The sequence below is a fragment of the Microcaecilia unicolor genome, chromosome 11 (genome assembly GCF_901765095.1).
Source record: "Microcaecilia unicolor chromosome 11, aMicUni1.1, whole genome shotgun sequence".
Lineage (NCBI taxonomy): Eukaryota > Metazoa > Chordata > Amphibia > Gymnophiona > Siphonopidae > Microcaecilia > Microcaecilia unicolor.
The window spans coordinates 135,101,367-135,123,328 of NC_044041.1; the positions used below are offsets into that span (position 1 = coordinate 135,101,367).

At 45.2% G+C, this 21,962-nt stretch overlaps 1 protein-coding gene across 1 annotated transcript in view; it reads left to right on the forward strand.

The window, feature by feature from the left end:
- Nucleotides 1–21,962, forward strand: part of SPTBN2 (spectrin beta, non-erythrocytic 2) — a 1,201,559-nt gene that overhangs the window by 1,150,614 nt on the left and 28,983 nt on the right. Inside the window, exon 34 of the mRNA XM_030217767.1 lies at nt 12,625–12,798. Within this exon, the coding sequence (XP_030073627.1) occupies nt 12,625–12,798 (174 nt within the window). The remainder of the gene's footprint in view (nt 1–12,624; nt 12,799–21,962) is intronic.

Genomic DNA, 21,962 nt, shown 5'->3' on the forward strand with positions numbered 1-21,962 from the left:
TCTTTGTTTTCTTTAATTCAATTCAATAATTCAAATTCATAATATTATTATTCTTAAAGTAGTAATCCAACTTCATCCCAAAACTTGTATACAACCAATACTGTTATACTACTTAGCTTTTTAGATAACTTGCAGCAGCGATGTTTCTCCCAGACCAAACCTCTGCCAACATGGCCAGGTTTCGATAATCTTCTTCAGGGAAGAGACATGCTGAGGAGAAAAATATATTACCTTTTAGTTGTACATATAACGTTACCAATTTATTCATAATAATCTGTCACGCCATGATCTTACCATCACTGAATATACTCCAACATAATTATTATGAATAAATTGGTAACGTTATATGTACAACTAAAAGGTACTATATTCTTCTCCTCAGCATGCCTCTTCCCTGAAGATGATTATCGAAACCTGGCCATGTTGGCAGAGGTTTGGTCTGGGAGAAACATCGCTGCTGCAAGTTATCTAAAAAGCTAAGTAGTATAACAATATTGGTTGTATACAAGTTTTGGGATGAAGTTGGATTACTACTTTAAGAAGAATAATATTATGAATTTGAATTATTGAATTAATTAAAGAAAACAAAGAAAAAAGAAAACAAACATTTCAAAAAAACGGGTTGATCAATGAAGAAGTGGGTGTCACCACTAAGAGATTGGGGCTGTCCCCACATGGTGGAGTTGGTGAAATAATCTGAGGATCCCCGTTTAAGGAAAATGTGCAACTACTAGTAAGGTTAAAGATCGCTGTGATAGACATGAATTATAATTACTTGAAATTGAAGAGTGTTTGTGATTTGTTTTGAACTGTATTTTATAAAATATACATGTGGAGACTTCCGATGGAGCCGAGCAGCAAGATGGCCGCTGCTTAGTGAGCTCCGCCGAACCAGAGCTACAGCCGCACCGAAATGGCACAGAATCTGCACAAAATTAAGCACTAGTAGCGCCCGATCTTCGGATTACGCGAGTAGGCAGAGGCGGAACGCCAACAGCCCGAATGTCGGTGGAGAGAGAGAGAGCCGCAACACGAAGACCAGATTCCAAGATGGCGCGGGATAACAAGTGATGGCGCTGCCCCAGAATCCAAACAACACAGTGAGAGACAAAGCGGAGAGGGGGCACCTGAGAGAGAGTTGGCGTGGAGGGCGAGCAAGCTGAGAGACAAACGAATTGCTCGCCTACCCCCGCTTCCCCGCGAGAGAAGAAACCCGAGTTTAAGGGTCCAGTGTTGGGGGCGCGCCAAAGATGGGCAGACGGCAAATAAAAGAAAGTACCAGAGCCAAGAGAAGGCGTGAAGTTTACTTGGAGCCGTTCGGGGGCCCGGAAGACGGCAGCCTCGGTCCCGATTACTACCAGGCGGGCGGCACGGGAGCACATTAGGAGGTACGTCATAGGCCAGGTCGGGCCCGAAGTCTTTGCCCACAACACAGCAAATCCCCCCCCCCCCCCCCCCCCCCCCCCCGTAAGCAGTTGGAACGGTGTATGAGACACCAGAGCCATACAGTATATACTATTTGGTGCAAGTAGGCCACATCAGTGCACAGACTACTAAAGAAGGACTTATAACAGAACATACGTCCAGCCTAATTAGTCGGGGGCTGAGACGGACCAGGGGAAAGGCCTGCACAACTTATGGAGCCTTTCTTACGGCCCATACCAAAAGAAACAACCCGCAGAGGAACAAAATTTGACAAAGGGAAACTCTCACCCCCTAAGCCAGGTGCAAAGATGCCAGAGGGGAAGCAGGAAGAAGCAGAGGAGTTCAAAGAATAACAGTTAGCGCAGATCACGATGGCTGTCTGCGCAGCCCTGAACCCGAGATTTGACCTACTGGAGAGTCAACTAAAGAACCTAGAAACTTCCAGGGTTGCTACTGAGAAGAGACTGGGAGAAGTGGAACAACGGATCTCGACTGTAGAGGATGAACGGTCACAAAATGAGCAAGAACTCTCCCGATTGCGGGATCAGCTGAAGGTGCAGCAAGACAAAATGGAAGATATGGAGAATAGAGCAAGAAGATGTAATCTGAGACTTGTGGGAATACCGGAAACCATTCCGGAACAATCCTTAGGAACTGTATTAGAGCAATGGTTGAAAAAAGAGCTGGCCTTATCTGACAGCTATGGAACATTATGCATAGAGCGCGCCCACAGGTTGGGCAGACGAACACAAGGTCAGATGAGGCCGAGGATTGTTATCATCAAAATCTTCAATTACCTCCATAAAGAAGAAATTTTGCGGGGCTACCGTTCAAAGAGAGACTCACTAGCATATGATGGCACCCCTGTAAAGATCTTCCAGGACTACTCGGCAGGAGTCCAAGACCAGAGACGCCGATTTCACCCCCTGTGTGCGTCTCTGGTACAGAAGAAGACTCGATTCATGCTGTTATACCCAGCAGTCTTGAAGATACAACACGGACAAAAATGGCGGACCTTTAAAACAGCACCAGAAGCACAACGGTTCATAGATACTGAGCTGAAGGTGCCGGAGGACTGACAAATGAGCACCGGGTTGTCCTAATACTAATATAGAGGATGCCAAATGTGGTTGATGGTCGCTTCACCGATGGGTCGAAGCGACGGGTAAGAATATAAAGGTTTAAGTTAGGTCGTATTGCTGTTTATATTCTATTGGGGATGGTTACTAATTTGTTCAAAGTTAACACTAAGTTGGTAAAGTTATTCGGGCCGGGCTCACCAAAGGGACACTAGAACCGAATAAGGGGTGCGCTAATCCTAAAAGAGGGTCACATGCATGGAGTAGGTTCAATGATGCCAGGGGCTGTAGACTGGTAACAGAAGTTAACACAGAAATGAAGGGGAAGGAGGGGAGGAAAAGGGGGGGTGAGAGGGAAGGGGAGGGCTTTGGGTGGGACAAGAGGAGGGGAACACGGGACAGTAATGCTATAAAATTCGAACAACATCAGGAGTCATGTCATCGAGGGCTAGACTACTATGCAGAGATTCCGGTACAGTCTAGCAAAGTAGATTCAAAGGCAAATCCTAAGCTTCACAGGAATCATGGGGAGACCAATAAGGAGGCCAGGGGAAGGGCTGGGACCCAGGGCCTCCAAAGCAGGAAAGGCAACCGAATAGTCACAGCCTCCCATTGAGTAACACACTGTAGAATAACGACCTGGAACGTGGAAGGTATAACCTCCCCAATTAAGAGGAAAAAGATTTTGGCTCACCTAAAACGCACGCATGCAGATATTGCTTGTCTGCAAGAGACCAGGCTAACAGACCAGGAGCATGAGAAGCTTGCCCGGGGATGGGTGGGGCAGATACTATATGCATCCTCAGATGGGCGCAGAGGTGGAGTGGCGATTTGTTTACACAAAAACCTAGCTTATTCAGCTGAAAAGATTCTACAGGACACTAAGGGGCGATATTTACTGGTTAAGTTATGGTTGCAGGGTAGGGAGTTGTACATATTGAACATTTATGCCCCCACTCCAGCAGAGCGCTCCTTTTTTCCTGAGCTGGTAAAATGTATGCTCCCTTACCAGGGAAAGCCATTGATTATTGTGGGAAATGTGAACAGCCTGCTAGACCCAACAATAGATACTACAGGGACTAGGAGGGAGAAAGGGGGGAGTCAGGGGGAGAGTAAGATGCTGCAAGAATTTAGGGACTCTCTCTCTGCGGTAGATGTCTGGAGGGTCCTACACCCCGAGACTCACGACTATACTCATAGGTCCCGGCAGGGGCGTAGCCACGGGTGGGCCTGGGCCCACCCATTTTCACCCCAGGCCCACCCAGCAGAAAACCAGCCTCCTCCATTGTTGTTGCAGCTTCAGTGAAGTCCCAGCTGCACACGTCAGCAGAGAGCAGACAACGAATCTGCAGCATCCGAAGATCCACTGGGGAGATGTCATTCTTTCATTAGACTGCCACGCGGGACCAGCCACATGCCTGCTAACAGCTCTGCGCAGCATTCCGACTCCAAGTCCCGCCCCTTAAGACACAAACGTCCACTCCTGTTCCGACACAGAAACAGGAAGTTTGTAGCCTAAGGGGCGGGACTCGGGAGTCGGGACGCTGCAAAGCTGTTAGCGGGCATGTGGCTGGTCCCGCGCTGCAGTCTAATGGAAGAATGACATCTCCCCACAGATCTTCGGGTGAAGCAGGCAGCACTAATGAACGAAGGTCGGTTCCAGCAGGGTTGCAGGGGAAAGGAGCTGCTGCAGTGAGTGAACAGGAAGAAGATATGAGAGCTGAAGGGAGAGGGGGGGAGGGGGGGGATGTCTTTTGAGGCAGAAAATATGATCTAGATCATCATGTAAGGGCACCAGAGTTGGGGAATAAAGAGATCGGAGGGTGGAGAAAAAAAGAGGAGATGCTAGATTGGGTGGGTGGGGGGGGGGGAGAAAAAGCTTATAGAGAAGGAATGACTTGAAGAAAGGAATGAGAGGATTGTAATACACACACACAGGGAGAGACTGGACAGAGAGAGGGCATGCTGGGGGGGAGGGGGCAGGTCACAGACAGGGGGTGCTGGGCATGAGGGAAGGAATGGGGGGAGATTTTGGCCACACTGTATGACGGGAGAGGGGGCAAGACGAAAGAGAGAAGTGACAGGAAGATGCTGGGAGGGGGTGAAGGGTGGAGAGAAGAGAGGGAGCAGATGCTGGGCTAGAAGGGTGGAGGGAGAGAGACACTAGGAAAGGTGGAACCATGTGGGAGAGGCCAAGGGGTGGCAAGGAAATGAACGCGTGGAGGATGGTGATTACAGGGGAAAGAAATATGGTAATGGGGAATAGATTGAAGATGGAAGGGAATGGATGGCTGGGGAATAGGAGAACTAGTGGGTGAAAAGGAAATGGAAATCTGACAGGTATCTGAAAAGTAAAACAAAGGAAAAAGGGTTACACAGGATAAAATTTTGGTGGACAGAGAGCAGAAAAGAAAAAAAAAAAGAGGAAAGAGCTAAAATGGAAAGGTCAATAGGTCAGAGGCAAGAGAAGTGAGGGAATGGAACAAGAGAGGACAAATGGACAGCAGCTGCTTGAAGGAGAAATAGCAGAAAGGTAGGAAAGTTCAAAAGAGAAACTGGATCAACATGATGGAAAAATAAAATGACCAGACAACAAAGGTAGAAAAGGCATTTTATTTTGAATCTTAACTGAAATATGATAGCTTGAGAAATGTGCATACTGGATGTCACTTTATTGTGTTCAGTAGAAAAAGACATATATTTTTATTTTTATTTCTCCACTGTTGCAGTATGGTATCTGGCTAGTTGCCACCCACCAATTCCTGCCTGGACAATTCCCTCCTAGGTCTGTTCCCCCCTGGCTAGTTCTTATTGGCATGTAGTTTTGTTTTGTGTTGATGTTTTGCTGGGGGGGGGGGGTTTCTTATGCATCATATTTTTTTTATGAGGAGTGTCGTTGCGTGTCATGGATGTGCTGGTAATATTTTGTGTAAGTTTTTAAATATAATATTTTATGCGCTGTATTAATTTGGAATTTGGCTTATTTTAATTTTTTTGGTGTGGTGTGGCGTGTTAAAGGTAATATTTGAGTGTGCTTGGGGGGGAGGGCATTACCCCCCCCCCCCCCCCCCCCCAAAAAAAAAAATAACTATCTGGAAGAGGAAAGGGAAGGAGATAAATTTAAGACTGTGATGTTTCATGATTGTTAAGGGTGGGAATTGTCCACCCTGGAGCAGTGGGAATTGGTTAGGTGGTAATTGTCCTAGGTGCGAACTGACCTAGAACCTGCAGTGTATGCCAAGGTTCCCAGTTCAATTTTTTGTCTACATATTTTTATTTCTAATTTGTGATCACTTGTTCTGTATTTGGTGAGGGTCGGTTGGTGTGATTGCAATGGCAGGTGGGGAGATTGGAGGGGAGAAAGGGAGAAGAGGGAATTGGGGGAGGGGAACCTTCTTTATTTTCTGCCCTGGGCCCTAGCATGTCAAAACCAGTCCTGACCTTTGCTATGGCTGGAGGGGATCCCTAAGCCCCATAAGCTGAGGACCTCCTCTAACGGCAGCCAAAACTTCCTTCTACTAAGCTTAGCAGACGGCGGCAACATCCTGAAGTCACCAATAACTAAGCATGCCTGGGGTGCCGGCATCAGTAGCTCAAGGAGTTGCTGCTGCAGCCTGCCAAGCTTGGTAAAATGGAGTTCTGGCCGTCTTCAGAGGAAATCTTCAGCTGGTAGTGCTTGGGGATCCTCATGAGCTAAAGTGTTTCTGTTTCTATTTTGAGTTGGGAGGTGCTGGGGGAGAGGTGGAGAATAGGGGAAGGAAGGGGGCGTGGCAGAGAGAAAATTTTGTGCCCACCCACTTTGGGCTCAGGCCCACCCAAAATTGGCTGTCTGGCTACGCCACTGGGTCCCGGGCACATGGAACTTGGAGCAGACTAGACTATGTGTTCATGACAACAGATCTCTTCCCCAGCGTAAAAGAGGCACAAATAACAGAAATAATGATTTCAGATCACACCCCAGTGTGGGCAGACCTAGGGGCCCCTACAGAATATTTGAAGGCTAGAAGATGGATATTTCCAGGGTATCTAGTGAAGGATAAGTCCTTCCAAGAGTTCCTAGTTACAAAATGGGAAGATTTTGCATCATACAACAAAGATAACATGTCTAACCCGCAGCTCTTCTGGTGTACGGGGAAGGCAGTATTAAGGGGGGATATAATTGCGTATGTGTCAGCTAGGCGGAGGAAGAACGCGATGAATCTTGTAATGTTAGAAAAACAGATGCAAAAGGCTAAATGCCGTTATACGGCGCGAGCAACAACAACAAACAAAGAGGCATATTTAGCGGTCCAGGCAGCAATAAATTCACTCCTACATGAGCAGATGCAAAGGGACCAACTCTACCAAAAATATAGGTTCTATAGATTTGGGAACAGAGTGGGTGGTCTTTTGTCCAGATTAATACAGAGCAAAAGGGGGAATAGGACAATCCCAACCATGAAAGATAAACAGGGACACGTCACAAATGCCCCAGATAAGATAATACAGCTGTTGCAGGAACACTTTAAAGAACTATATGTTTCGGGCACGCATAGGGATGGGACAGAGATAAGAGAATTCCTCCAAAAGGCAGGTATGCCATGCTTAGGACCAGATGATGTTTCCCTACTGGGGGCGCCCATCCAACCCCGGGAGCTACAAGAAGCGATAAAAAGCTTAAAACCATTCTCGACGCCGGGAGTGGATGGGTACACAGGGGAATTGTACAAGCTAATGCAGGCAACCCTGATGGGCCCCCTCTTTGCATATCACCAGGCTATCATTCGGGATGGGCAAGTTCCTCAACATGAAAATACTGCGAGTATCTCGTTATTATTGAAACCTGGAAAGGCGGCGGACGAGCCAGAGTCGTATAGACCTATATCCTTAATCAATGTAGATATTAAGTTATTAGCGAAACTACTGGCAAAACAATTAGCGAAATGCCTGCCAAATATCATTGACCCTACACAGGTGGGTTTTATTCCAGGGAGGCACTCAGTGCTCCATGTAAGGAGGGCACTGATGGCAATAGCCCACAATCGCTACCAACATATCCCAGGACTGGTGGTGAGCTTGGACGCCGCCGTTCATCCAATCTCCTTGGTTCCTTCTGTCTGTCTTTCTGTCTCTCTTTCCACCCCACCCCCTTCTGGTCACTCACAAACCTCTCCAGGCTACTTACTTCTGCAGTAGCCTGGAGGAACAGATTCCTGGCCCTGCCTCTTCTTTGCTCACTCTCACTTGTCCCCAGTCCCCATCCCCATGGCTGAAAAACAAAAATGAAACCAGGTGATTGTGACACTTCTCCTTTCTTCCTCAAAATGTACCACCTGTTCCTCTGATCCCATTCCCACCCACCTTCTTAATGCCATCTCTCCTGCTCTTATTCCTTTTATCTGTCACATTCTCAACCTCTCACTTTCCACTGCGACTGTCCCTGCTGCCTTTAAACATGCTGTGGTCACACCTCTCCTTAAGAAGCCTTCACTCGACCCTACTTGTCCCTCTAATTACCAACCCATCTCCCTCCTTCCTTTTCTCTCCAAATTACTTGAGCGTGCTGTTCACCGCCGCTGCCTTGATTTTCTCTCCTCACATGCTATTCTTGACCCACTACAATCTGGTTTTCGCCCTCTCCACTCAACCGAAACTGCGCTTACTAAAGTCTCCAATGACCTATTACTGGCTAAATCCAGAGGTCAATATTCCATCCTCATTCTTCTTGATCTTTCCGCTGCTTTTGACACTGTCGATCACAGCATACTTCTCGATACCCTGTCCTCACTTGGATTCCAGGGCTCTGTCCTTTCCTGGTTCTCTTCCTACCTCTCCCTCCGCACCTTTAGTGTTCACTGTGGTGGATCCTCTTCTACTTCTATCCCTCTGCCTGTCGGCGTACCTCAGGGTTCTGTTCTTGGTCCCCTCCTCTTTTCTATCTACACTTCTTCCCTTGGTTCATTAATCTCATCCCATGGCTTTTCCTACCATCTCTATGCTGATGACTCCCAAATCTACCTTTCTACCCCTGATATCTCACCTTGCATCCAAACCAAAGTTTCAGCGTGCTTGTCTGACATTGCTGTCTGGATGTCTCAACGCCACCTGAAATTAAATATGACCAAAACCGAGCTTCTCATTTTCCCCCCCAAACCCACCTCCCCGCTCCCCCCGTTTTCTATTTCTGTTGATGGCTCTCTCATTCTCCCTGTCTCCTCAGCTCAAAACCTTGGGGTCATCTTTGACTCTTCTCTCTCCTTCTCTGCTCATATCCAGCAGATTGCCAAGACCTGTCGTTTCTTTCTTTACAACATCCATAAAATCCGCCCCTTTCTTTCCGAGCACTCTACCAAAACCCTCATCCACACCCTTGTCACCTCTCGTTTAGACTACTGCAATCTGCTTCTTGCTGGCCTCCCACTTAGTCACCTCTCCCCTCTCCAGTCGGTTCAAAACTCTGCTGCCCGTCTCGTCTTCCGCCAGGGTCGCTTTACTCATACTACCCCTCTCCTCAAGACCCTTCACTGGCTCCCTATCCGTTTTCGCATCCTGTTCAAACTTCTTCTACTAACCTATAAATGTACTCACTCTGCTGCTCCCCAGTATCTCTCCACACTTGTCCTTCCCTACACCCCTTCCCGTGCACTCCGCTCCATGGATAAATCCTTCTTATCTGTTCCCTTCTCCACTACTGCCAACTCCAGACTTCGCGCCTTCTGTCTCGCTGCACCCTACGCCTGGAATAAACTTACTGAGCCCCTACGTCTTACCCCATCCTTGGCCACCTTTAAATCTAGACTGAAAGCCCACCTCTTTAACATTGCTTTTGACTCGTAACCACTTGTAACCACTCGCCTCCACCTACCCTCCTCTCTTCCTTCCCGTTCACATTAATTGATTTGATTTGCTTACTTTATTTATTTTTTTGTCTATTAGATTGTAAGCTCTTTGAGAAGGGACTGTCTTTCTTCTATGTTTGTGCAGCGCTGCGTACGCCTTGTAGCGCTATTGAAATGCTAAATAGTAGTAGTAGTAGTAGTAGTAGCAGCAGCAGCCTAAAGGAACCCCAAACTTCCTGGCCCTGCCTTTTGCTCGCAGAATGTCAAAAATGAAACCGTGCACGGGACCCAGGGAGGTCCTGCATGCGCCGCTGCCAGCTTCTCTCCTTCCTCCTCCTGAAACAGGATGTTACATCATGAGGACGAGGGAAGACAACAGCTGGCAGCGGCACAGGCAGGACCTCCCTAGGCCCCATGCACGGTTTCATTTTTGACATTTTGCAGGGGACGGGGAGGCAGGGGAGAGTGAGCGAGAGGTAGGCCCAGAAAGTTCGTGGTTCCTTTAGGTTGCCTGTCAGGTTACCAAAATCAGGAACTAGGTTAGTAAGCCCTTGGGCCACTGCCGAGGAGCGGCAGTGGTAGGCAAAACCACCCCACACCAGGAACAAGACAGAACTCAGATAGGAACAGCAAGTCTTCACCTGCACTAGCCACCCTTCCCCAGGAGTTGAGCCCCTGGCTGCAGGCGGCCGACAGGACTTACAGGACAGGGTAGGAACTAGAAACTGCAAGCAGCCACTAAAACAAGGCACAAACACTGACAAACACGAGACAGAACTGAAAGCTGCCAAGCAGCCACTGAACAAGAAACACAGACTAACAGAAACTAAACACAAAAGACAGACAAGGAACAAGTCTAGGAAACAAACAATAACCCTAAGCTAAAGTACACACAGACTAACTAGCATCAGACAAGGAACTAGAATAAAAACCAAGCTAGGCAGAAGTGCAACAAGCACCAACAAACCAGGGCCTTAGGCGATGCAAAGGCAAAGCAGAGAGGTTCCAAATGGCTAATAAGCCCAGCAGCAGCTGAGATTCACAGCTGCAGCAATCACCAGGCAGCTACGGGTGCTGTGCAGGCTCAAACAAGACAAGCAAGTCTGGCAGGCCAGAAGATCCGGACTGGACTAGGCTGAAGTCTGGAACGGGAAACAGTACACAAACAATCCAATGCAGGCACCAGGCCTGGCCACCAGGGGGCGAGATGACTGAGAGCCTGAAACCAGGGCACGACCGCTGCAGTCGCAGTCACAGTCAGTCACCGCCAGAAGGGCAGCTTGTTTGGGGAGCAATGTTCCCCTCGCCCCCCCAAACTATGCCCATGGACCCCCATGTAATATTTGTAGCGCTGCCTATACTTAGGTAGGGTTCATGTTGTTTTAATCATAGGAATTAGCACTACTGTTATATGGTAGATTTGCCACATGTATTTTGAGAGAGAATTTTTTCAGGTTTGTATTTCATTTATTTATAGCATTTATAGCCCACAATATTCCCACCCATGGGCAGGCTCAATGTGGCGTACAACAGTCTATAAAAACATACAACAATTCAGCAAACAAACAATGTCGTAAGAGGGAAAGGGAAATAGCTAAGGAGGGAAAAGGGGAAAAGAGTAGTGGTGAACAATATGTCACTACGACAGTTGGAATTCAGAAGGAAGAGATGCCAGGCGTGTTTGAAGTATATGCTTTACCAAAAAGGAAGGTCTTGAGGTGCTTCTTGAAGGTCGGGTGATCAGGAGTAAGTTTGACCAATTGAGGCAGCCCATTCCACAATTGAGTGCTAAGATAGGAGAAGGAGGATGCATAGGTAGTCTTATACTTGAGGCCACAAAAAAACTGAGTAACGGAGGTTTAGGTACGAAGGAGCTGATTTGTGAGAGTTCCTAGGCGGCAGGTTAATTAGGGTGTCCATATAAGCAGGGGCTTCATCATAGATGATTTTGTGCACCAGAGTGCAAATTTTAAAAGCGATTCGGTCCTTCACAGGAAGCCAGTGCAGCTTCTCACGCAGTGGTCTTGAACTGTCGAATCTTGTCATAATGTGCCTAGTAGTGAATTGATTTATGTTGCTATTAGATTACATAAGAATCTGGTTTTTTTTTCCATGTGATAACTTCCATGTTGAAAATGTGCTAGGTATGATCTACATCTTTGTTTGAGGGGAAGGAGATAGGGTTTGGGGATATGCAGAGTATGTTTACATTTAATTCATAAGAGCTGCCATATTGTATCAGACCAAAAGTCCTTGAAGGTCATGTATGCAGTGTGTTACGTATGCGAACATCATCCATTGGGTGTGTCCCAACTAAAAAAAAGCTGAGAACCACTGGTATAGAGGGAACAAATTTCTGCCTACATAATTGATAAGAAAACTGGGTGGGGCCACTTGTAGGTCTTAATAGAGACCTTTAATTTTGTTGGTAAAATATGCAGCAAAATCATTACAACTCAGTTTCATCTAGGCAGGCTGGTTCTATTGTGGAGATTACAGTGTACCACTCCTTGGTTTAATTTGTGGCCTGTTCAGTGTGCTTGAAGAAGCATTCAGCCTGATACTGAAAGTGAGTTATATATTCACCAGCAGGTAGCAAATGCATAACTCCTCTATTTGGATATATATTTTTTTAATTATCCAGACAAAATCAGGCCATTTAAATTGCTAAATGGCCAGATTGTATCCAGAAAGGGGCTAGGTTTGAAGAGGAATGGATTTGGGGCCGGCACTTATGCGAGTAACTGCCATATTCAACACCTAAACAGATACATTATCCAGATAGATTTAGGCCTGCTCAATAGTGTTGGCACTGTTGCTACGTAACATGTATATTCAGCAACACTACTTATGCAGATAATGGTGCTTAAATTAATACATGACTGCACCAGGTGAACATATGTATAATGTAGTCAAGGTCATATGTATAGCAGCAATATTCAGCTGCTGATCATATAATTAAGCATGTAGGATTTCTTTTTTTGCAAAGCTAAATTAAACCGCTTAACTATACAAATGACTAGTATCTGAATATCACCACCATCCATATAGCTAGTCATTCCTTTCTCATTCCACCCTAAATCAATCCCATGCACTATCCAGATACTGCCATTGAAAATTCATATTTAGGGGGGACTTATAGCTACCTCCATTTGAATATCAGGCCATTTGTATTTGTGAGTGGATGTGAATGTGTGTATCAGGGTGTCACTATGTGTTTATGAGTGCATGTCAATGTATTTTTGTGTGTAGGTGTGTTTATATACATGCCTCACTTGCATCTCTTCTCCTTCTCACACCAGGTCCTGGCAGGCTGTGCACTGTATTGTTCGAAAAGGCAGTCTGGGCTTCTACAAAGACAGCAAGAGTGCCAGCAGTGGAATCCCCTATCATGGTGAGGTGCCTGTCAGCCTCATGGGTGCTGTCTGCAATGTGGCACATGACTACAAAAAACGCAAAAATGTCTTCAAACTCTGGTGAGAACAAAGAGATATACCTATGTCACCTGTAGTGAATATCAAGAGTCAGACCACAGACTGGGCACTTTATAACAGAGAGTCTATTTATATTCCACATGACTTTCATTCAGTGCAATATATGTTGTGCTTTAGTCTTAAGGCAAACCATCTGGAACATTAGAGCTTGCCCCATCTGTCTCTAAATATCAGCTATAAAAGATAAAATCAACAAACTCAAGAATGAATTGGCTGCAATTAAGGAAACATCCATGACTACCCAATTCCTAGGCAATTTACCACCAGCACTGCCACAGAGAATAAAGCAACAGAGGAACAGATGGGTTACAGTAGGCCCAGGTAGATTACGATCTGTGTCACAGAAGCATTCACCCTTCTAACCTTTACCCCTGTATAATTCCTTTGCTTCAGTAGAGCATTATGATGCTCAGAAAAGAAGTACTGAGGTGGAGCCAGAGGCAGGGAATGTAACTCAATCCAAAGGTTATCCCCAAAACAATAATAGATCGGCTCAAAGCAGAAAATTCTTAATGCTAGGAGACTCTATTGTAAGAGGCATTAACTTTGGAAAATAGTGCAAGGGTCACAACCTAGTGAAATGCTTTCCAGAATCCTCTGCTACCAGAAGTACCAACCAAATACTGAATGTGGTCCGAGAAGATTGTAAGGATTCTAATACTGATATTGTAATCCACCTGGGGACAAACGATCTGGCCAACAATAAGTTTGAAGTACAAAGAACATTCCAGAAACTTGGGAAGGGACTCAAGTCTTTGGTTCAGACTGCAGTTTTTTTTCTGAAATTATTACTATTTATGGAAAGGGAGAGGAAAAACTACATAAAACAGAGGAGTTCAATAAGTGTCTTAAAGCTTGGTGTAAAGAAGAAGGTCTTAGATACATAGAAGGATGGGGCAGTACATGGAAAAATAGCAGACTGTACTGTACTGATGGGTTACATTTTTCTGTGACAGGAAAATGGATCCTTGAGGAGAAATTCAGACAATATATTTCTAGACATTTAAACTAGAGGGTGGTATGACAAAATAAAAGCAAGGGAATTCAGAAAGTCGCCCCCAGGACAAACATGATGTCAGTGGGGAAGATAATGTTAATATAGAAAACCATCTAAACTCACTTAACACATGGAAAGCAATGAACACAAATGCTCATAGTCTAAGGAAAAAGGTTTACGATTTGCAAGCTCTGTTGTTTGAGGAAGGTTTGAATATTGTTGCTACTACAGAGACATGGTTCAGTGATTCCTATGAATGGGATGTGACTATACCAGGCTATAATCTTTTTAGGAAGGATAGGGAGGTCCGAAGTGGTGGAGGAGTGGAACTGTATGTGAATAATATTAGAGCACCTGAATCCAGGGAACCTGGTGAAAGGAAGAAACTATATGGATTGTTCTGGAAAGAGAAGATGACAAGAGAGGTGACAAGACCTTTTTCTTAGGTATACTGGGGAAAGGAGAAAAGCTAGTAATGGAATTGTAAGACTGAAATATGCTAAGAACAGCTATGTGGAGAGTGATGAGGAAAAAGCAGATGTGCTACTTCTCTTCAGTGTTCATGGAAGAAAATCCTGGAGAAGGATTGCAGTTGGCTGCCGAGGGTATATCTGGGAATGGAGTGGATATCCACATAACACTGAACACAGAAGACCCATGCCAAAAAATTCAAGTAGGCTATGTTAATGCCAGATCTGTAGTAAACAAAACAACAATAGTAACAGACTGGATCACGTCACTAAAACTCAATTTACTCTTCATAAGTGAAACCTGGATCCATGATCAAGAGGACCCAATCATCTTAAACCTATGCCCTCCAAGATACAAAATCACTCACTGGACCAGAAAGGAAAAAAGAGGAGGAGGCATAGCGCTTATATACCAATCTCATCTCACCATCGAAACCACTGCCGAATCACAATTCACCACAAAATCCTACTCAACCACCTGAACTGTGTTCTGTTTTACAGACCGCCATGCAACTGGAACGAAAGCCAGTCAAACTTCATGGCCTTCATTTCAAATACTTGTGTATCCAACTCCAATGTACTAGTACTGGGAGACATTAACCTTCACCTAGAAGACCCAAACTCTACCAACACACGAGAATGCAAGGACTTCCTTCACTCATCTGATCTTACATGGCCACACATGCAAACAACCCATGCGAAAGGGCACACACTTGACCTCATCTCACACAAACTGTCCACTGACCAGAACCTTATAATAGCAGAAACAAATTGGACAGAAACACCATGGACCGATCATTACAAACTAAACCTATCCCTAAAATGGCGGAAAAGGGGTTCTCTCCACATACGAGAACATACAACCTACACCAAGAAAGGCCAAATAGACTCGGATACTTTCTGGCAACAGATATACAATAACGATTGGACAGCACAAACGGACTCCATATAGTACCTCTCAGAATGGGACAAAAGATGTAGACACATATTAGACGAAATAGCACCCTTACAAACAAGAACTTCACGCAGACACAACTCAATACCGTGGTTCAATGAAGAACTGAAAAAATTAAAAACACAGTCCAGGAAACTGGAACGCGCATGAAAAAAATAAAAGACGAACACACACTCAACGCATGGAAACAAATACAAAGGAAATACAAATACGCAATAAGACAGACCAAAAGGTCATACTATGCTAAATACTTCAACAAAAAAATTGCAAACCTATGCAAAACTCTACCTCAGGACATCAAAAACTTCATCAATGGACTAGACCCTACTTCTGGTGAATACCTGGCGGACCGAATCTGGTCAAATTTCGCTCTCCTCACCGCCGATACAGTTACCCAGGCGATTAACAGGTACTCCAACAGCCACTGTCAAGTGGATACCTGCCCCAGCTAATTAATAAAGTCCACCCCCCCCCCCCCCCCACCGCTTCATAACAGACCTCACATCCCACTTAAGCTTCATGCTTCAACAAGAGTTCTTCCCTAAAGAAAAGGGCAACATCTTACCCCAATACCAAAAGACACCAAGAAAAAAACAAATGACATCACCAACTACCACCGAGTAGCATCTATCCCACTGGTAGTTAAATTAATGGAAGGCTTGGTAGCCAAACAACTTAATGATTACATAAACAAATCCACAATACTACACGACTCACAATTACGATTTCGCCCCCTAAACAGCACCGAAACAGTACTAATTACTCTCCTAACTAAATTCAAGCAAGAAATAGCAATAAGTAAAAGCATTCTTCTCCTCCAATTTGACATGTCCAGTGCATTTGACATGGTCAACCATAATATACTACTAAGACTTCTAGATTACTTCGGAATCGGTGGAAACACTCTCAAATGGATCAAAGGTTTCCTAACCACCAGAACATATCAAGTGAAATCAAGTACAAACATATCATCACCTTGGAAACCAGACTGCGCAGTACCGCAAGGATCACCACTATCACCGATCCTTTTCAACTTCATGATGACCCCACTAGCCAAGGCCTTATCCACCCAAGGCCTTAACCCATTCATCTACGCTGAAGACGTTACAATATACATCCCCTACAAACACGATCTGGCAGAAATCACCAATGAAATCAAGCTCAGCTTAAACATCATGAACTCATGGGCAAACACATTCCAACTAAAACTCAACAGAGAAAAAACACACTGTCTCATCATCTCATCCCAATACAATACATACAAAACCACAAACATCAACACCCCAGGTTACACCCTCCCTATCTCAGACAGCCTGAAAATTATCGGAGTAACAATCGACTGGAACCTCTCACTAGAGAACCAAGCGAAATCCACCATAAAGAAAATGTTTCACTCAATGTGGAAACTCAAACGTGTGAAACCATTCCACCCAAGGAAAGTATTTCGCAACCTGATACAATCAATGGTACTAAGCCACGCAGACTACTGCAATGGAATCTATGCGGGATGCAAAGAACAAATCATAAAGAAACTTCAGACCACACAAAACACAGCAGCCAAGCTTATATTTGGAAAAACGCGTTTTGAAAGCACCAAACCCCTCCAACAAAAACTGTACTGGCTCCCAATCAAAGAACATATTACTTTCAAAATCTGCACAATAGTTCATAAAATTATTTACGGTGAAGCCCCGGGATATATGACAGACCTCATTGACCTGCCAACTAGAAACACCAAAAGATCAGCACGTTCATACCTAAATCTCCACTACCCAAGCAGCAAAGGACTCAAATACAAATCAACTTACGCATCCAGCTTTTCCTATTTAAGCGCATACCTATGGAACACACTACCAAAAGTAGTAAAAACTACACTCGAGCACTTAAATTTCCAAAAGGTCCTAAAAACTAACCTGTTCAGAAAGGCATACCCCACCGACCCAACATAAAAAACCTGGACATTTGCGACATAACGAAACCAAAGACCGTAATGGACATATCCTAACTCTTCATCTTTCTCTCTTAAGTTCCCCCAATGTATTCATCATACTTGAATCCCATTCTACCATAATATCACCTTGTATTTGTTCATACCGGAACTGGCAAACGCCGTTACTGTACTATGTAAGCCACATTGAGCCTGCCGGTGGGAAAATGTGGGATACAAATGTAACTAATAATAATAATATTGCACTGTTCACAGAAGAAAGTGTTTATAAACAGCTTGAAAATCTGCAAGTGGTCAAAGCTATAGGGCTAAATGGGATACATCCCAGGATACTGGAGAAATCCTGGTAAGACCTCTTAAGGATTTATTTAATAGATCTTTAGAGACTGGAGAGGTTCCACCGGATTGGAGGCAAGCGGATGTGATCACTCTTCAAAAAGCGGGAACAGGAAAGAATTGGGAAAGTACAGGCCGGTAAGCCTCACGTCAGTGGAAGCAAATTTTATTAGCTAGCCTCCATACCCTTTTCCTCATAGTTTTAAAACTTGAATTTTCTGCCACAGCACTAACAGATAAACTCTAGAAGGCACAGCAGGGCCTAGTTCATTCCTTATTCCCACCTACTCCTAGCTCAACTCTTCATTTATAGTCAATTATTCTAATTAGGACAACAAGAGGAGAGCTTTCATTAGAGTTTTAATTACATTTAATTAGTTTCTGAGAAGCAAACACTAAATAAATTACATATTACACCATATAATCTTAAGGCTCTTTACAATCATCTGGTATCCCTAGTACCTTAAGAAGTTTTAATTAAACAACTCTATAATACTAAGATGCAGACAGAAGTCCAGAACCGAGAGGGTGCTATCCAGTCTCATGCATTGAGTGTCACATGTATGATTATCTCCCAGTTGGTGAGAGGTTATATGTGTGTGTTTGATGCAAAGAGCTCCTAGCTGTCAGTAAATGAGTCCATTCTCTTGAGGCTAGAGTAGCAGACTTGGTGGAGCTGAGGGACATAGAGAGTTACATAGAGAAGGCCTACACAGACATTGTAGAGAAGTCCCACCTCAAGCCTGGCAGCCTTAGAGGATGGAGGTCTTCTAAAAGGAGAGCATCACCCTGGTGCAGCTGGAAGTAATCCTGTAGCCAGGACCAGCCCACCAAAGAATGCAATATCCTCTCGCACTAAGGATGTGTCTCCAGGAGCTTCTTGCCCAGGAGGGAAGGGTTAGGACAGCTGTTGTAGTCGGTGATTCGATTATTAGGCATGTAGATAGCTGGGAGGACATGAGGATCACTTGGTCACTTGCCTGTCTGGTACAAAGGTGGCAGACCTCACATGTCACCTAGATAGGATTTTAGAGAGTGCTGGGGAGGAGCCCGGCTGCCTTGGTACATGTGGGTACCAATGACATAGGAAAGTGTGGGAGAGAGGTTCTGGAAACCAAATTTAGGCTCTTAGGTAGAAAGCTCAAATCCAGAACCTCTAGGTAGCATTTTCCAAAGTGAGCCCCATTCCACGCACAGGACCCAAGAGACAGGCAAAGCTCCAGAGTCTCAATGCATGGATGAGGCAATGGTGCATGGAGGAGGGTTTTATATTTGTAAAGAAATGGGCAAAATTCTGGGGAAGCGGAAGCCTCTTCCGGAATGATGGGCTCCACCTTAACCAGGGTGGGACCAGGCTGTTGGCATCAGCATTTAAAAAGGAGCTAGATCATCTTTTAAACTAGAACCTGGGGGAAGGCTGACAGTCGTTCAAAAGCGCATGGTTCAGAATAAGGTATCTTTCAAAGATATCACCGAAACAGGGAAGATAGGGTATCCCAATAGCGAGGTTGCAATAGAGACCATAGAAGATCAGGTGTCTTTAAATAAAAAGCAGACAAAACATAGTAACATAGTAGATGACGGCAGAAAAAGACCTGCACAATCCATCCAGTCTGCCCAACAAGATAAACTCATATGTGCTACTTTTTGTGTATACCTTACCTTGATTTGTGTCTGCCATTTTCAGGGCACAGACCGTAGAAGTCTGCCCAGCACTAGCCCCACCTCCCAACCACCAGCCCCGCCTCCCACCACCGGCTCTGCCACTCAATCTTGGCTAAGCTTCTGAGGATCCATTCCTTCTGAACAGGATTCCTTTATGTTTATCCCACGCATGTTTGAATTCCGTTACCGTTTTCACCTCCACCACCTCCCGCAGGAGGGCATTCCAAGTATCCACCACTCTCTCCGTGAAAAAATACTTCAATTGCAAATTAAAACTGTCAAGTGCTGAGCAAGATTTAAATAAGAACAACATAGTTTGAAATGTCTATATGCGAATGTCAGAAGCCTAAGAAATAAGATGGAAGAGTTAGAATATATTGCACTAAATGAAAAATTAGATATCATAGGCATCTCTAAGACCTGGTGGAAGGAGTATAAGTGGGACACTGTCATACCAGGGTACAAATTATATCATAGTGATAGGGTGGATCGAATTGGTGGAGGGGTAGCATTGTATGTTAAGGAAGGCCTTGAATCAAATAAATTGAAAATTCTGCAGGAAACAAAACACATCTTGGAATCCCTATGAATTGAAATTCCATGTGTAAAGGGGAAAAGGATAGTGATAGGAGTTTACTACCATCCACCTGCCCAGGGCATACTAGGAAGGTATAATTCCTTGATGAAATCAAGGACTACTTTATGGAGCAACTGGTACAGGAGCCAACAAGAGGAGGAAAAATTCTAGACCTAGTTCTTAGTGGAGCTCATAATATGGTGCAGGAGGTAATGGTGCTGGGGCTGCTTGATAACAGTGATCATAATATGATCAGATTTGATATTGGCTTTGGAGTAAGTACACACAGGAAATCCAATATGTTAGCATTTAACTTTCAAAAAGGAGACTATGATAAAATGAGAACAATGAAAAAAAAACTTAGAGGAGCAGCTGCAAAGGTCAAAAATTTACATCAGGCATGGATGCTGTTCAGAAATACCATCCTGGAAGCCCAGGCCAAATATATTCCAAGTATTAAAAAAGGAGGAAGGAAGACATAATGACAGCCGGCATGGTTAAAAAGTGAGGTGAAGGAAGCTATTAAAGCTAAAAGAGAATCCGACTGAAAATAATGAGAAACAGCGTAAGGAATGGCAAGTCAAATGCAAAGCGCTGATAAGGAAGGCAAAGAGGGACTTTGAAAAAAAGATTGTGTTGGAGGCAAAAACACGTGGAGGGGCATAATCGAACACGAACGCCTATCTCCATGGGCGTCTATGTCCGAAAACGGGTACGTGAAGAGGCGGGACAGACCATATTTTCGAAAAAATGGACGTTTTTCAGCTGGGCATTTGGTTTTTTTAGCGATAATGGAAACTAAAAACGCCCAGCTAAAAAACGTCCTAATCCAAGCCATTTGGTCGTGGGAGGGGCCACGATTCGTAGTACACTCGCCCCCTGACATGCCAGGACACCAACTGGGCACCCTAGAGGTCAGTGCGGTGGACTTCAGACAATGTTCCCACATGCATAGCTCCCTTACCACGGGTGCTGAGCCCCCAACCCCCTCCCCCAAAACCCACTACCCACAAATGTACAACACTACCATAGCTCTTAGGGGTGAAGGGGGCACCTATATGTGGGTACAGTGGGTTTTGCAGGCCTCCCATTTACCAGCACAAGTGTTACAGGTAGGGGGGTGATGGGCCTGGGTCCGCCTGGCTGAAGTGCACTGCGGTACCCACTAAAAGTGCTCCAGGGACCTGCATACATGCAGGCCTCTAGGACTGGTTGCTGCTATATAACATTGGCACAGCAGTTGACACCTGAAGGCTAATCTCTCCGAAAACGTCCTTTATTGGAATAAGCACGCTTACTCACAGTTAACTGCAGATCAGAGGTTGTGCCCCACTGGCAACGAGTCTCCCTGGTACTGAGATGAGCAGTAGGTCAGAGCTGGCAGAATGCTGTACAATGCCCTCTTTCAGCATTCAAGGGAAGAACTAAGTTCTGTAACGTGGCTAACACGTGAAAGGGATCTAAAACTGGCTTACAAAAATGGCCACTACCTCATGGACTACCGGAAACAAAACAGGGCACACTCTGACCCAGTAAGCAGGGGGAAAAGCACCATGGGAGTAGAGCCTACCAACTGCCAACATCGTGAGCATTTGCCACAAGCTAGTGGAATCACGGAGCCCAATACCCTACACCCACCACAATGCATTGCTGATGTGACTCTGCAGTGCGCATAACAGAAAAGGTGTCACACTCACCCGAGAGCCACATCAGAACCAGGGAAAGGCTGTCACAGGATAGAACACATTCTGCTGTCATAGAGGTGGGTACGGCATTTGAGGCTGGCATAGAGGCTGGAAAAAAAGTTTGTAAAGTGGGTTTTTTTGGTGGGAGAGGGTTAGTGACCACTGGGGGAGTCCGGGGAGGTCATCCCCGATTCCCTCCAGTGGTCATCTGGTCAGTTGGGGCACGTTTTTGGGACCTGTTCTTGAAAAAAAAAGGGTCCCAAAAAAGTGACCCAAATCGCGGTAAAAACACTTTTTTTTTTTTGATTATCAGCTAAAGACGCCCATCTCTCCTCGGCCGATAACCACACCCCAGTTCCGCCTTCACCATGCCTCTAACATGCCCCCGTCAACTTTACCCGTTTCCGCGACGGATTGCAGTTGGAAACGCCCAAAATCGGCTTTCGATTATACCGATTTGGGCGCCCACGGGAGAAAGACGCCCATCTCCCGATTTGAGTCGCAATATAGGCG